Source organism: Myotis nattereri, assembly GCF_964212035.1.
Source record: "Myotis nattereri genome assembly, chromosome: 3".
In the NCBI taxonomy this organism is placed as follows: Eukaryota; Metazoa; Chordata; class Mammalia; order Chiroptera; family Vespertilionidae; genus Myotis; species Myotis nattereri.
This window is the reverse complement of record NC_138077.1, coordinates 126,014,748-126,031,144: the sequence shown is the minus strand read 5'-3', so window position 1 is coordinate 126,031,144 and position 16,397 is coordinate 126,014,748. Positions and strand designations below refer to the sequence as shown.

Genomic DNA, 16,397 nt, shown 5'->3' with positions numbered 1-16,397 from the left:
CTGCCCTTGACAATCCCCTGGCCTCCTCTACCCCCCAGTGTCTTATGTCCATTGGTTATGCTTCTATGCATGCATACAAGTCCTTCGGTTGATCTTACAAGAGAGTCTTAGTGCGGTCTAAAGGAGAAAGTTCAATGCTTCCTGGTGTTCTGGATTATAGAGGGTGGGGCAAAGGAGGTTTACAGCTGTTCGGATGGAAAGTAATACAATAATTAATAAATAATAGTAATACCAGAACAAACACCGTGTTTCACACACTCACAACTGTAAACTTATTCTTGCCCACCCTATATCTTAATGAGACTCCAGAATGACTAATAGCAGCAAATCTCTTATTAAATAATGATCGCTGGTTAAAATTTAAAAATTTTGTAAATGTAAACGTGGGCCTATTGACTTCGTCAGTACAGATGGCACATTGGTCAATGTGTGGCTAGTATCTGATTTCTTCAGCCAAACTTGACGTGTTTTTTTTTGTCTTTTTCTTTTTACTTGTCTTCCTTTTTATTGAATTTGTTGGGGTGACACTGGGAAACAAAATTATACAGGTTTCAGGTGCACAAATGTCCAAAACACAAATCAACAACACAGCCACTGAGGACATCATCATTCCCAACATTGCAGACTCCCACTGTGAAAGCATAAATGTTATGTGAGCCAACAGCCTGGCACCCACCCTCAAGGTTGTGTTGGTAGGTGGAGGAATACACATGAGAATGGTGATGCCCTGCAATTTTTTATGGCTTCAAATTTTGGATTGAGGAGGCGTTTCCAAGGAAACCATCCTGATTGCACACACTGGTCACCTGCCCTCTGGCATGGAAAGCGTCTGGGCTAAATCACTGACACAGTCGCCTCTGCAGAGCCGCCTCCATGGCACACCTGTCCTGTGTCAGGACAGACGTGAAGACTCACACTCTCTCCTCTGTGTGATGCAGGCATGTACCGGTGTGGCCCGGCCTCTGTTCAAGCCATTAAGCATGGCCACGTTTGCTTCCAGTTTGACGCACCCTTCGTTTTTGCAGAGGTAAGTGGGAAGCCGGGGAACATGCTGCTTTCCTCCCCACCTCTCAACGCCTCAAACGATAGAGCACTGGCATCGTTCCAACCCCGGCTCTTCATTCTACATGCAGCTCTTAGCTAACATTTTCTTTCCTGGATGTTTTGAGATTTTCCCCCTCAGAAGAAATTGCTTTACTAATCGTCATACTCTAGGACTAGAATGAGTAACTATTATTAATATGTAAGGCCCATGTCCTTAAGAAACTTGATTCTTTATGGGAGATGAAGTACATGAACATGTCACAAGTTAAATAATACTAGTAATAGTACAAGAGATGCTATGGAACTGGCCGATGAGTTATGTAGGTGATAACTGGTCTGTATTTATACATACAGATTCATTAACTGAGAAATATGGGCTGGGAACTGAAGTAGGACACCAAAGACCATGTCTAGGGTGGGGGATGATGTGGGGACAGACAGGAGGGACACCTTTGCGACAGCCACAGTAAGAGGAGACACCGGCAGCAGGAGCCTGGAAGGAGTGTCTGGGTGCTCCCTCGGGGGTTAGTGCTGGAGCCAAGTCTTGAGAGGTGATCAGCAGTTACTCAGGCAAAGAAGCTCAGAAAGAAGCCAGAGGAAGGGAAGCATTTCAGGCAGAGAGGATGACCAGTGGCAGCCCAATGGTGTGTGGGGACAGGAAACCTCTCCATACAGGCTCACAAAAAGTGATGCGTCAGCAGGTGTCAGCAATGACAGCTAAGGAACTGGACTGAGGAACTTAGGTCCTGAGAAGTGGCACTTCACCTTGTAAAGGAGTGTCCACAGAGGGGACTGGGCAAAAGGCAGTGGAGGGTGGAGAAGGAGGCAAGACTGGAAAGTGTTTAGGAAGTGCAATAAACGTGAATATTTAGACAGCACCATCGGAAACGGGAAATACACAGAACGAGCAGGGTGTCTTCTACCATGCCTCCCATCGCAGTTGCTAGAAGCCGAGAGAGCAGGCGTTGCCATGTTTGGATTTTATTCCCTCCATTGCACTTTGGGATTTGAAGATTTATCCAAACCTCCCAGCTGCCATCTGAGAGTTTATGATGCTACAAGAACCTCTTAATAGGAAATCACTCTAAAATTCACAAAGCCTTATTTTATATTTTCATTACGCTTTCCTGCTGCAAAGAAGGAGAGAGGAAGGAGCCTCCCTCCAAGAGCAAATTGCCTAATGGCTGTTAATGCAAACGCTCTTGCTATTATTAAATATAGATCGGGGGTTATGGGTGTCATCGGGGTGTGCAGATTATAATTACTCCTCTCACTGCAGACTTGTCTGACAGAGTGCATGTTTGTTGCTCTGGCACAGACTGAGCTCCAAGGCCGAGTCATTTATAAGAGCTGTGCGAGCTGTTAAATAGGGTCTGAAGAATCTTTTCTCGAGGGAACCTAAAGTCAGACCCCATGGGGGCGCCTCCATAACTCAGCCTTTGGACCTCATCCTCTCTTCCCACTCCCACCTCCTGCCTGGGGGTGTTGGCCTCTCCCCGCAGGCCGCACCCGCTGGAGTCTGCCCTCCTTACCCTCTGGATGCTGACGTTCCTGGTCACTCCCCACTCACTTCTGGCCAGAGCCAGCATCATGCTCACTGAGTTTTTCGCTCTTCTCCTTTAGTGAAAGCAGAAGCCCAAATAAGAGGGGGCATGGGGGAAAACATCTTACCTCTGTCCTGTTACTCTCCTCCTCTATTTTTGGAAATTTATCCTTCGCTTTTACAGATCCCTCTCAGGGCTTAAAGCTTACTTCTCTCCCTGCTGCCTGCCTTCTCATGCCCTTGGCGCTGGTGCCGGGCGCCTTTCTCAGTTCTGAAGGGCCCTCTGCCTTTTCTCTCCCCAAACAGTGGTGTCCTCAGGCCTCCAAAGAGGTGAGAAGGGCGCGGGACAGTCCTGGAAGTCTGCAGTCGTCTTCTGAATTCCGCCATCACTAAGCTCCCAGGAGCAGCGGCTTCTCTGCCAGCTTAGCTTCCTCTGCTTGGATCTGTGGTCTCCTTAACACCATCCCACTCACACCCACATGCGTGCGTGCACACACATGCATGCACAGGTGCACATACACACACGCACACACGCCTGCCTCCCCTCCCTGGCACTGGGCTGGGTTTGCAGCAGTCGTGACGGATCCCTCAGGGCCACAGTGACCAGTTCCTTCCCCAGTGTTAGGCCATCAGTCCTCTGTGACAAGCTGTGCAGCTGTCGCTCTCAGATTCTTAATTCTCAATCCAAAGTTGTTTATTTCGCTACCACTTGTTAGATGCAGCCCATTTTCTGGCACCTTCGCTTCTGATCCAAAATAATTCTTCCATTCATTCAAATAACATAAAACTTGGAAATCATCTTGGCTTCTCTTATTAACCTTCCTCAGGCATCTCGCCAGAAATGCGTTTAAAAACTGTCATTCATCAACCCTGTCTATGATCCTCATCATTACCCTCTGAGCTCTGTACAGCTCTGAGCCCTGTGGAGTTGCCTGCTAATTCATCTCCCTCCTCCTTTCTTACCCCCTTTCCTATCTATTCTCCACAGATCAGCCAGAATTATCTTTTAAAATGTAAATAAAAACCTGTCACCACCCTGCCTCCAACCATCTAACAGATTCCCATCACCCTTAAAATAAAATTGGACATCAATCTTTACAAGATTTGGTGTGATCTGGCCCCTGGCTTCCCCTTCACTCTCATCCCCTGCTCATTTCCCTTCAGCCACACTGACCTTACTCTCCTGGAAACATCCAAACACGCTCTCATTTCAGTCTGGACACACACCATTCCTTTTGGTATGAAAGCTCTTCCCCTTCTTACGCCGTGGTCAGCAAACTGCGGCTCGTGAGCCACATGCGGCTCTTTAGCCCCTTGAGCACGGCTCTTCCACAAAATACCATGTGCGGGCGCGCACGTACAGTGCAATTGAAACTTCGTGGCCCATGTGCAGAAGTCGGTATTTTGTGGAAGAGCCAGTATTTTGTGGAAGAGCCACGCTCAAGGGGCCAAAGAGCCACATGTGGCTCACGAGCCGCGGTTTGCCGAGCCGCAGTTAGCCGACCACTGTGTTAGGGGAATGTTCTGCTCTCTCACTGTCTCCTGGTCTCTGTTCCGGTCACCTCCTCAAAGAGGCCCTCACTCACCCACCCCACCTAAAATATTATAATCTGCTCTGTGCTCTGTTGTTTTTATCCTTCTATCCAGTCTTAGTGTTATTTCTCTCCCTGGCTTCTCGGTGCTGAAAGCAAGTTCTGGACATAGTAGTCATGAATAAATACTTGTTGAATGAATGAAGGAGTCAAGCAGGCAAGCCAACAAAAGCTGACACTGAGTACACTGCTAAAAACAGTATCTCAGAGAGATCAGGGCCAAATGGCACTCCCAACCGCTAGCGGGAGATGAGGCTCACAGGACCTGGCGCATGGCCAGCTGCAGGCTGCAGGAATGGTGAGCACAGGGAGGCTTACAGCAGGTGGGCCGGGAAAGCTAGTGGACCAGGCAGGTACCCACTGCCACATGTGTCCTCAGAGGACCCCACTTTCCCTACATAGCTATGTGCCACGCAGTTATCTCCACTTGGGAACTGATGAACAAAGAAAACTCTGTCCTGGGTTCTGAAGAAAGGCCCCATCCTTTGTGGTGGAGGGAGTGGCCTCTGGCAGCAGTGGACATGTGTTTCCACTCCATGGGCACAGGCAGGAATTTGCAGAGAGGCCGCTGCAGCCTTCTGCCCCAACCCACCTTTGCTGAGTCCCCGGGGGCCTGAACCTCACTCAGGCTGTGCAGAAAGTGCCTGTGCCTGTGCCTGTGCCTGTGCCTGAGGCAAGGTTGTGATGTGCTGAAAATAGCACCAGATTCCACGGTGGGTTGCCAGGCTCTGCATGACCACAGTCCCTTCAAATGTGGAGAAAGGACTAGGTGATCACTAAGATTCCTTCCATTCTAAAGAAATTGGCCTTAAACATAGGGTTTTCATAAGTAGTACTGATCTACCTACCAGCCCTGTGAAGTCAGTATTATTAAAGCCAGAGATTCAGTAACTTGCCCAAAGTTACACAGCCTGGGTCCTATATTTCTTCCAGCATCCTCTGTTCTCACTATTCCACTGTAGAGATAAACAATGAAGACATGGAAATTGTTAAAATTTTTCTTCTCTTGACTCGGTCATCACTTCAAATGGAGACTGAAGCCAAGAAATCAAGAGAAGGCTGGGACTCAAAGGACAGCAATGGAAGCATGAGGAAGATCACCAAGAGCACAGATGTGTCCTTAGAGACCAAGGCTAAGATCACCCACACCCTTATTCCCAATGACTATGCACAGATTGAGGCTGGTAGGAAAAAATATTTATTTAAAATATGGTGTTGGAGGATACCCTGGACCACAGAAAATGGACAAATGGGTTCTAGAGCAAAAATGACAAAACCGAAGCTGTTCTCCTTCAAGCACATCATAAGAAGGGCAGTTCTTTAAAAAAGATAGTAATGCTGGGGAAAGTAGAAGGCAGTAGGAAAAGAGGGAAACCAAATATGAGGTGGGCTGGCTACATAAAGGAGGCTGTAGGCATGAGGCTATAGGAGTTGAGAGGGACTGTTGAGGACAGAACTTTGGGAACATCACTCATTCACAGTCACCAGGAGTCAGAAGTGGCTCAGTGCCATGTGACACACACCTGAAGTAGGTATCCCAAGGTTGGCTTAGCCATTTAACAGCATCGTGAAGCCTTCAAATGCTTCTTATCATTCTACTCTACCATCTTGTATTGTTGGCAGTGTTGCTTTTCACTGTCTCGGGATGATTAAAGCAGCTCCAAGTGTCACTTCACTTCACATGAAAACATTCAAACGCAGGAAGAGTAGGGCAAACTCTCCAAGTACTGCTCTCATTTTATAAAAGTCATTCGCAGAAGCCACCCAACTGAGATTCTCATTTTCCTAGAAGTAGGTCACACAGTTACTGCTAGCTTAAAAGAAGTCTGGGAAAGCAAGTAACAGACATGGTACTTTCAGCTCTCTCTTAAGAGGTGGGATTTACCAGAAAGAAAAAAGGAAAGAGCTTTTGCCGGGCGGCTCAGTTGGTTGGAGCATTGTCCTGTACACCAAAATGTTTCAGGTCCCATTGTGAGTCAGGGCACATATCTAGGTTGTGGATTTGATCTTTTGCCTGGGCATGTATGGCAGGTAATGTTTCTCTCTCTCTCTCTCTCTCTCTCTCTCTCTCTCTCTCTCTCTCTCTCTCTCTCTCTCCATATCTGCAGAGGATAAAAGAAAAGAAAAAAGGGGAGAAAGAAGTGATTGATGTTTAGACAGCTGATAGTCCCATTTCTAAATATTCTTAATTTAAAATACCTGATAATTAATCTAGACTAGATTCCCATATAGAATAGTTTTAAAATGAGTTTATCCCTATGAATCCAGTGTGTTGGAGAAACATACCAACTCTAGGGGTATTAGATGACTACACCATTGAGCGGTAGAGATTTTGGTAACAAGGACACTTTATGACAGCTAATGCTCTCTTTTCCTGTTTTCAGGTCAACAGTGATCTTGTTTACATTACAGCTAAAAAAGATGGCACTCATGTGGTGGAAGCTGTTGATACCACCCATGTTGGGAAATTAATTGTGACCAAACAAATTGGAGGAGATGGCATGAAGGATATTACTGATAACTACAAATTCCAAGAAGGTAATTTACTATAATTGAATGACAATTTCTTTGCCCAAGTCCATTTTGTACTTACCAAGGTCACTATGAGATGTGTCCCAGAGAATGCATTGGCATTTATAGCATAAGGCAGTCAGAGCAGAAGCATAAGTTCTCAGGAGTGAAGGACACATCGCACCCACACCTTTTCATTGTGGTTTCATAAGTATGTTTGCTTTGATTAGAATTCTCTCCACATGGCTTGTGAAATTATTTGATTTTAAGTCATATCTACTTTAACAGCATATAGAATATATGAAAGGAGAAAAATAATTTTAAATAATTCTATTGGAAAACATTATAATTTTAGTTCAATAACAGAAATTTAAATAACTGTTCACATCTGTTTAGTATTTTATACACTATTCTTACATACATTGTTCCACTGAATGATCATGGAAATCCCTTGAGGTAGGTAATACAATATTAAGAGGACAGTGCAATCTTACTAGTCAGGAAATTAAGTTGAAGGCCTGTTTAAATTATAAAATAATGGCAATGTGGTTTTGTTCATTTTTATTGTGCAGAATATTTCAAATGGCACTGTTGAGTTGGTACTGGACTGATTGCCTACTCTATGCCTGGAATAGTGTTTGGTGCTGGGATCATTTTAGTGAGCAGGATCCAATTTCCATTCCTGGCCAAGTGACAGGATCATTGTGCAGAGAGGGCTTTGATAAGAAGAAGAGGAACTCTCAGTCCAGCCAGGAGATTCAGAAAAGGCAAAGCAGGGTGAGAGGAATCACAGAGCACAGTTAAAGCTGGCCTGGGTTTCCACACAGTGGTCACATGACCGAATTATGAAGCACCTGGTGTGCTTGGGGTCCTGCAGGCTCAGAGTGCCCAGGGGCTGAAGACAAACTGCCCAAGGTCAGCAGTGGACAGGAAGTGGAGGACCTTGGGTATCTCGATAGGAAATGAGGAGTATATTTCATAGATGATTCATCATCAGAGTTCTTAGGAGTGGCATTTATTTTAGTGAAGAGATAAAAATGATGAATAATTAGCATATTCCTAAATATCCATCAGTATTCCTGAAGTGCTATGGAGTGCTGAATTTCTCTTAAATATTTTAGACAGTCTCTGCACTCGTATTTACAAAAGCAATTTGCACTATAAAGAGGAAGTTTGCTGAACTGAGAACTCTTGTGCATAGTATTAGAAATTCAAAATTTCTGTCATCTGAACTAGTGAATTTTTGCTGTATTTCTAAAATGATTCATTCTTTTTTTCTGTTACATATCCTCCATTGCACAACATAGATCAAAAGATTTTTTCTTTCTTTTTTTCCCCTAAAATGAGGGGAGGAAAAAATAAATTCAAAGACATGGCAATAGAAACAATCTAAAAAAAAATTTTGTGCTTAAAAAATAAGCATGATAAAACAAAACAAACAAACAATGCCCTCCTGTTATGGAGTTATATGCGAAAAGGTTTGGAAAGGAAAAATAAAAGTCCATAAAAAAGATAAAAGAAACTAGCTGTAATATTCATTCATTCATTCAACAACTGCTATTAATTATCCCCATATTTTCAACACTGGGTACAAATAGAGACATGCATGGCCTGCCTTCCCATCTAGCTGGAGAGACCAGCAGTAAGCAAACCCTCACCAAGTTGTGGGATGTGTGCAGGACACAGAGAAGGGAATCCCAAGCCTGTCTTGGGGATTCTGGAGGATATTAGTGAGGCTCACTGAGATGGAAAGATGAAAATTGGCTAGGGGAAGCATGGGGAAGGAGTTCTTTAGGAAGAGACAGCTGGACAAGGATTGCGGATAAACAATCCTAGTGTGGAAGAAATCCTGATCAGACAAGAAAACAAGCGGTGAGCCTGCAGGGAGCTGTCCAGGCCATCAGCTGTCTTGTCTAACCTCACAGCAGAAGGCCATTAGCTGTCAGCAGTGGAGGTGGCAGTGAAGTCCAAATCAAGGTCAGATGTCAAGAAAGGAAGGACCCAAAGGCAGTCTACAAAATAGGAGTCAGGGCTTGGCCAAGGGTGGACAACAGATTAAAACAAATAAAGTGTGCCAACTCTGAATGAGGAAGACATTTGCAATCTGGGCCACAGAGTTTGGCAAGAAGGCAAGGCTCAGATAGGTGGACCATCTGGGGGTCTGGTCTAAACAGAAGTGCCCCTAAATTCCCATAGGTAGTTGTAAGAAACACCCATCCTGCTTCTGAATTAGAGCTTAATCCTAGGGAGATGGATAATTGGCCTCTTAATCAAAGATGGTGTATGCATTTCAAATTCCAGCTTTGGGAATGACTGAGTGGAGTTCTGTTTTGAGGAGGGTGCTGAGACTGCTCTCAAAGGTAGTGGGAAAGAGTAGGTGATTATCGATGTCTGTCGTGGGCATCGAGGAAGGGGCAGCCAGCATCCATGGTGTGTATTTGCCATGCAATTCTCATTATTGAATCTTTCATAAAACTTCTCTATCCACAGATTCTGAGTGAGGCCACTAAAGTTTGGAGATGAGCAAAAACCTAAAAAAGGGATTATTACCATATTTAGGAATTTACTATTTTAATTAACTAAATTGTGGATAGATCATTTTTCACTTGGACAAACCAAAGCTTAACATTAATTTTATACCTTTTATACTATAAAACTTTGAAAACCAGAATCCTTAAAACTCCTTCTGGGCAATATATCTTCTTCATGATGGTATCTGGATCCATTTCCTCATCGCCCATCAATGATCCCCTGTCACTTGTAGTTTTCTCTCTCCTTCTCTGTTAGCTCCTTTCCATTAGAATTTCAGTGTTTAAAGAGTTTACAAAGTCTTTTTCAACAATATATCCCCCACCAAACATGCCCGCACTGTCTTCCTCCTCGCCTCCATGGCCAGGTGTCCTGGGAGAGCTGCCTGCACCTGGCAGCCTTCCATGTTCCTTTCCCTTATATTCCTCACCTCCGTGCCCTGCGTTTTGCTACCAACATATCCTTGAAGATCTTCTCAAGGTCACTGAGACCGCCTGGTTGCCACGGGGAGGAAACATTTGCAGACCTCAGTTTGCCTGCCCTTCCTACACCTTTTCATGCTTTTACTCCCAAGTCTGGAATTTGGTTTTCTTGGTTTCTATGCTGCGGTGTCTCCTGGTTCCATCCCAACCTGCTTGGTTCTTTGTTCTGTCTCCTCTCCCCCGCCCCACCCCACCCCCAAGCTCTGCTTTCCTTACTCCCCCCGAATGTGACTTCATTCTGGGCTTACATCCTTGGCTTCATGCCCATTTCCTTGGGTTCTTTCTACAGCTGGTGTTATGTCCACGTAGACACTGCTCACTCCTGAGTCGCTGACCCCAATTTAGACCACTTTTCAGCTCCACACTTACCTAAAGTCCCACAGAAACTTGAAATGGAAGCTTCCCAAATGTCACCTCTCCCACTCCCTTCCCCTCCCTAGGTCTGTTTCTCTTCTCTATACCCCGGTGAAGGAAACCATCATCCACCAGAAGCAGCAAACCTGAATGTCCCTCTGAAACATCTCCCCTTCCCCGCCCCTCCTGATCTCCATGCCATTCTGAGAATCAGGTGGTATCATGTGCGGAGAACTCTTAGCATTGTGCCTGCTACCTAGAAAGTGTCCCATAAAAGTAAGCTTCTGCTACCGCTAATAATTATATTATTCCTACCATACCACTACTATTAGCTTGGGCTATGATGGCTTTTCTCCTGAATACCTGCTACAGCTTCCAATTCCCTTTCCTCTTATCCTCTTTCCCTCATTCTAAACCCTGCATTGCTGCCAACGTGGCATATTTAAAATGTAAACCTGAGCCTGGTTGCCACACTATATAAAAGCCCTCCCTCTCTTCTGTGATCTCCAGGGCATTTCAGTCAGAGCATGGCCATGCCCCTGCCATCTGCCCTTTTGCCCCCTTCGCTGCCCCTGCTAACCACATGGGCAGTTATCATAAGTAGCAGCCAGGCGAGCTGCACAGTTCCTCTAACAAGCCAGGCTGCCATTTGCCTCCAGGCCTTTGTTCTCCCTGTGGAGGGAAAAATGCTGAGAAGCCTTCCCTGCCCCTGGGTTAATGGTGACCCCTCTTCATACAGACTCTTACAGGAAAGGCTGTGCATCTCACCTGAGCACAGCGCCTGACATTAGAGCATGAAATATCAAATGAGTGGTAACTCAGGCGGCCCTTTCACAGGTGAGCCTAATTGAACATCAAATGTCCTACACTGGACTGTTCGGTATCTAGATACATAAAAGGCTAACATGTAAAGTGTCCTCTTGGGAGTTCAACAGGGCGACAGGGAGTTCAATCGTTCGCTATGATGTGCGCTGACCACCAGGGGGCGGTGTGGAATGAAGGAAGGCCCCAGCTGGCAGTCAGAAGGCCCTGATTGGCCCTGATCGCTGGCCAGGCCTAGGGACCCTACCTGTGCACGAATTTCATGCATCGGGCCTCTAGTCCATTATAAAGATGAAAGTTTGGTCTGGATGAAAGCAGAGGGCTTCTCCAAACCTCAGTCCTTTGAGCTTCTGCGCCAGGCTAGGTCCTAGATCTTGAGGACATGGAGCTTGCGTTGTAACAGGTGAATAACATCACATAGTGATAAGTACAGGCAAAAGGAAATAAAGCCAGGTGATATGTTAGTGAGAGCTGAGAGGACTAGGGACATTTACACAGGACGCAGGAAGGGAGGGCACTCTGAGAAGGTGACATTTGAGTTAAGATCCAAACAATGGGAAGAAGGCACTCTCATTGCATCCCAGTTAACAGCCCTTCCAACTGGGGTCTACCGAGGAGTCTCAGACAATAGAATCTGGCTGTAGGCCATTCTCTCCTGGCACTGAATCCGGCACTGAATTCGTGGCCTGAATCATATGAGACATCAAAGCACCAAGCACAACTGCAGAGTAACAGGGGTTCCCCTGCTCTGGGAGGTCCGCAGCTCCTGCCTCCTATCAGGGCCTGTGCTTCCTGTAACAGCCCAGCCTGCTCTGCCTGGCACCCCTGCTCACAGGGGCAGGCTCATCCCTGGTGGAAGCTAGAGGTCCCTCCATCTATGACATGATACGGAATAAAGTTTCTTATCCCCACAAGCCTCCACTGCCCCCTCCCCTCATCCCATCCAGCTCAGCTTCTCCCCCCCAAAGTAGGCACCTCTCTGACCATGTTCCTGCTGCTGCTGCTGCTGCTTACCCACTGCATTCTGCTTAAATGCATATTTGGTATCCATCCAAAGCGGCAGCCATCAGTGCTCACTTTCTCTCAGAGCTATCTGCCAGATGCATTCTGCTAAAGTATTTCACTGCACTTTCCCTGTCACAGCCCTCCTTCCCTTTATTACTATCTCCCCCTATCGATCTGCAAACATATGCTCTAGCCAATCCTAGACAAATTGTTTCTGGCATCTCCTGGCAATCTTGACAATCAGAGCAACTGTTAATACACATGCACACACAAATACACATGTTCGATTGTTTGCAACACCTGCTGGCATTTTCTTTGCCTTTGCGAAGTACTAGCAGCTGCCAATCCTTACGCATGTAATACCTCTAATCCCCCTAACAACCTATGATGTCGGTTGGCTTCCTTGTTTTACAAACCAGGAAACTGATGGTAATAACAGTGCCTGCCACTTTAAGGATTAAATGAGATAGTGTATGATATATACTTACCGCAACATCCATCACAATGATAACCACTTGACCTCTTCATCTCCGTTGCTTTTTATTTTAAACTAAGTGAAGGATCATATCTTAAAATGAGCATAAGTATAAAAGCCAGCATTTTTATTTTGAAGTGCTTGTGTGTTGTTTTTCTTGCTAGCCAATCCCAAGACTACTTCTAAGAAGCCAAAATATTTGCCTCTCTATTTGCCACAAGCACTGAGACACAGCCAAAGGAATTAGGATGGTAAAGACCATAGCAACTACCTGTTCACATCTCCTCAATCCCTGTCCCCCAAAGCCGAGCATTTGGTCCTGTGCTCTGTAGGAACGTTAGCCCAGTTTGGAAATGGCAGGAGCAGGCTCTTAGGCCTATCTTGTACCTGTACTTCTCACTTTCTCACATGTACAAAGCAAGTCTTTAGTCTTCTCCTCTCTCCTCCTCTCCATACCTTCATCCCCATCACCACCACTTTGGAAACCCTACATAAGACATATTTCGAAAAACAGCACACGTCTCAAACAGCACCACCTTTCAATAGGCGTCCCTCAAAACCATGTGTTGAGTGTCGGGTGCCTGGGAAATCTTGTTAAACAAGTCTCCCAGGAGGGCACAATCTCAGAACCTTTCATAGGCTGTTGAACATGTGACCATCCAGGAGGCACTAGAGAACCCAGTGCTCCCCAAGGGAACTTGGCCTTCAGTCCTTTTGCAGGAAGGCGTGTTAACGGTTTGCTAGATCGGAGCATGGGGTGCAGTGCACGGTTTGGGAAACAGGGATCTCTGCCCTCTGCCAGGAGCGAATGGCAATGGAGGGCCGGATGAGCTGCCCAGGTCCAGCTCAGCAGGAGCAGATGGGACAGGCCCAAGTGGAAAGAGCGATGAGGAAGACATGTCTTGTTGGGGAGAGCCATGAACAGGGGAAAATTCAAATGCAGAAGATGGACTTGTCAGATGTGATGACTATTGCCAAAATCTTTGCTTAGAGATCTTCAAGTTCTAGCTACGTGGCCAGGACTTGGGGAGGGAAGCAACTGATAGCACAGTTTGGGAAGAGCTAGATTTTACCTCTTCTTCCTTCTGAAGCCTGATATAGTGGCTCTGCAGAAATGGCCGTTAGAGCAAGCACCTTAGCAACCCCTTCTCAGACAGGCCCTGGGATGCCGCCTAACTCTGGAACCCGGGCAGGTCATGACTGGCTGGGACTTGATTTGGCAGAATTCGTGGCATCGGAATGATTTGGGCACCTGCCTCACAGGAAGCGGTGTGGCTGGCAGAGGCAGTCCAGCGGGCACAGCACACGGTGCCTGCGGCTCGGGGTGTGCAGTCTGCGACCTTCGCTTTGAGGGACTGCATTTCGTTTTCCGTCATCACCTCTGCATCTTTCCTAGGTCAAAAAGAAGAGAGACTGGCCCTGGAAACGGCCCTGATGTACGGGGTTAAAAAGCCCCTCAACACAGAAGGCATCGTGAAACAGAGGTCTGATGTGGACATGGACTTTGAAGTGGAAAATGCCGTGCTGGGAAAGGACTTCAAGGTCACCATCACCTTCCAGAACAACAGCCCGAAAGCTTACACCATCTCAGCCTATCTCACGGGCAACATCACCTTCTACACCGGCGTCTCCAAGGAGGAATTCAAGAACGAGACATTTGAAGTGGCTCTGGATCCCTTGTCCTGTAAGCTAACCGAGGGGCTGTTCTCTCCGGGGCCTGAGACCTGCTTCTCTGTCTGGCTCGGGCCCGGCACCCCTAATAATTTTCTGTTGAGTGAAGGTTCTGCCCCAGAGGTCAGGAGCGTGGGCCACATGGGAGAACCAACTTCTTTTAGCGAGGCCTCACCTTTCATCTTCATGCCTCTTGCACAGGAGCGAACACTGAAATTTTCAAAGTCATGAGCCAGCCCAGGAGTCATGAAAATTAAATATAGCATAACTTCTTGCTACTCAAAGTGTGGGCTGAGGACCTGAAGCATCGGCATCCCTGGGGAGCTGGTTAGAAATGCAGATTCTCGGGCCCTCCCAGGCCTGTCAATGAGGATCTGCATTTTAACAAGGTCCCAAGGGCACTGAGTGCGTGAGAAAGCTTGTGAAGGACACATCCCAGCACACAGGCCCCCTGCCGGTGTCTCCCTTCCAGTTAGGCTTTGGGGGGACGGGGCTGCTCCCGCAGGAATGGTGGGTGCTGCTTTACCATGCAAAAGTCAGGGAGATCTAGGCTCTGCATGAAGACCATTTCTGCAAATGGATCTGTGTGATACACAAGGAGAGGAGAGAGCCCAGCCTTGGGAGAGGAGATGGGAGGCTCAGGTGTGCTGTCCAGGACCCTCCGAGGGGGTTTGCTCTCTCTGCCATCTCTCAGGGGCTCTCTCAGCCTTGACCCCTTCCAGCATCTTCTTCCAGAATATCTTAAGTAGGATTGGGATGGGCAGGCTGCACTTTGCACTGTGGGTTGCAATTTCAGTCAATTTCATTTCTTGGGGTCCTAGTATTTAGTGGGCACAGCAGCTGGTCACACAACTGGCAAAATTAGTCAATCGGAAGGAACTGGTCTCCAGGCAGAGCACACAGAGTTAGATAGGACAGGTCGGAAAGGACCTGGACACTTCCGGGCATCCGACTTTTGTGGACCTGATGTGTTGACAGAAAAGGGTATATGAATAATAAGTTTTGCAGAGCAGAGGACCAAACCACAGCTCCACAGTGTACAAGCTTTCTGCATTTGGTGTCTGTCCCGAGCCACAGTAAGTTCAGAAAGATATTCCCAGAAAAATGGGAAGCTAGTCCCAAAAATCCCAATCCTAAGAAACCTACCCAAACTTGGGGGAGGAAGTCACGCTCCCTCACTTCAGTAAGGTGGCTTTAACAATTAGGAAACTCATTGGCATGGTATTTCTTTGGAAACTGGAAGAGTAGCCCTTTTTCTACCCCTGGAGGTAGAAAGGGAATCCCTATAGCAAAGAGCAGTTGGGGAGGAGAGTGGTGAAGCAGAACAGTCATCCCAGCTGTTCAGTGCAGGCAGATGCAGTGGCCTTTAGAGCTTGAGCCCTAGAGTGAGACAAGTCTGGATTGAGGTGTGACGGTCGCCTACTAGCTGTGTGTCCCCAGGCAAGCTCCCCTCATCTGAGCTCACTCTCCTCATCTGCACGTAGAAACAATACCACCCACATCACAGGGCTGTGGATTCACTCCTCACGCCTTTATTTTGTGCTTACAAGTCCAGCTTCTGCTTTATGCTGAAGAGGTAGCAATGAACAAAACAGAAGTTCTCACTACCCTCATGGAGTTTGTAGACACCTGTGGTGGGGCGGGGGCTCAACAATATACAAGCAAACAAGCGAATATATAGTGTGGCTGAACCTGTAATAGGGAAATAGAAAGCAGGCTAAGCAAGAGAGGAAGTGGTGGTAGAGATAAGGTGGTCGGGGAAGAAACCATTTAAAAGAAACCTGACAGAGGGTGGGAGTGAACTTTCTAGCCAGAAGAAACAGTAAGGGCAAAGGCCCTGAGGCCAGAGCATATCTGATGTGTTCAGTGAACAGCAATGAGACCAGAGTCGGGAACAAAAATGGCAAGGTGAGAGTGGTGGGCAACGACCATGAAGAGTTGTAGTACGCACTTTGGCTTTGTTTCCAAATGAGCTGAAAGAACCATTAGAGGGTTCTGAGCAGAAGTATGGCATGATCTGACTGAGGTTCTGCAAGATCACTCTGGCTGCTGTACTGAGAATAGACTCTTGGGGGAGTAGGGTAAAGCTTAGAGACTAGTTAGGATGTTATTGCAATAGCTTAGTGAGAGATGGTGGGGTAGCGAGGGAGGTAGTGAGAACTGGTCAGATGTTCTGAAGGTAGAGCCCACCGGATTGGCTGACAGATTGGATGTGTGGTGTGAGAGAAGGCGAGTGAGGAGGAAACGAAATGAGATAAATATATTTGAAATGGATCACATATGGTAGGCTCTCAGTAAATGTTAACTTCCAACATGTTTACATTTTGGGAAACTGAGACTGAAAAGATGAGTTGATGTGTTCAAGGTCA

The 16,397-nt window shown here is 46.7% G+C and overlaps 1 protein-coding gene across 1 annotated transcript in view; it reads left to right on the top strand.

Moving 5' to 3' along the window:
• The window catches only part of F13A1 (coagulation factor XIII A chain), a 188,057-nt gene that overhangs the window by 144,953 nt on the left and 26,707 nt on the right, over positions 1-16,397 (top strand). Inside the window, exons 10-12 of the mRNA XM_081087925.1 lie at positions 939-1,027; positions 6,564-6,717; positions 13,754-14,041. Of these exons, the coding sequence (XP_080944051.1) occupies positions 939-1,027; positions 6,564-6,717; positions 13,754-14,041 (531 nt within the window). The remainder of the gene's footprint in view (positions 1-938; positions 1,028-6,563; positions 6,718-13,753; positions 14,042-16,397) is intronic.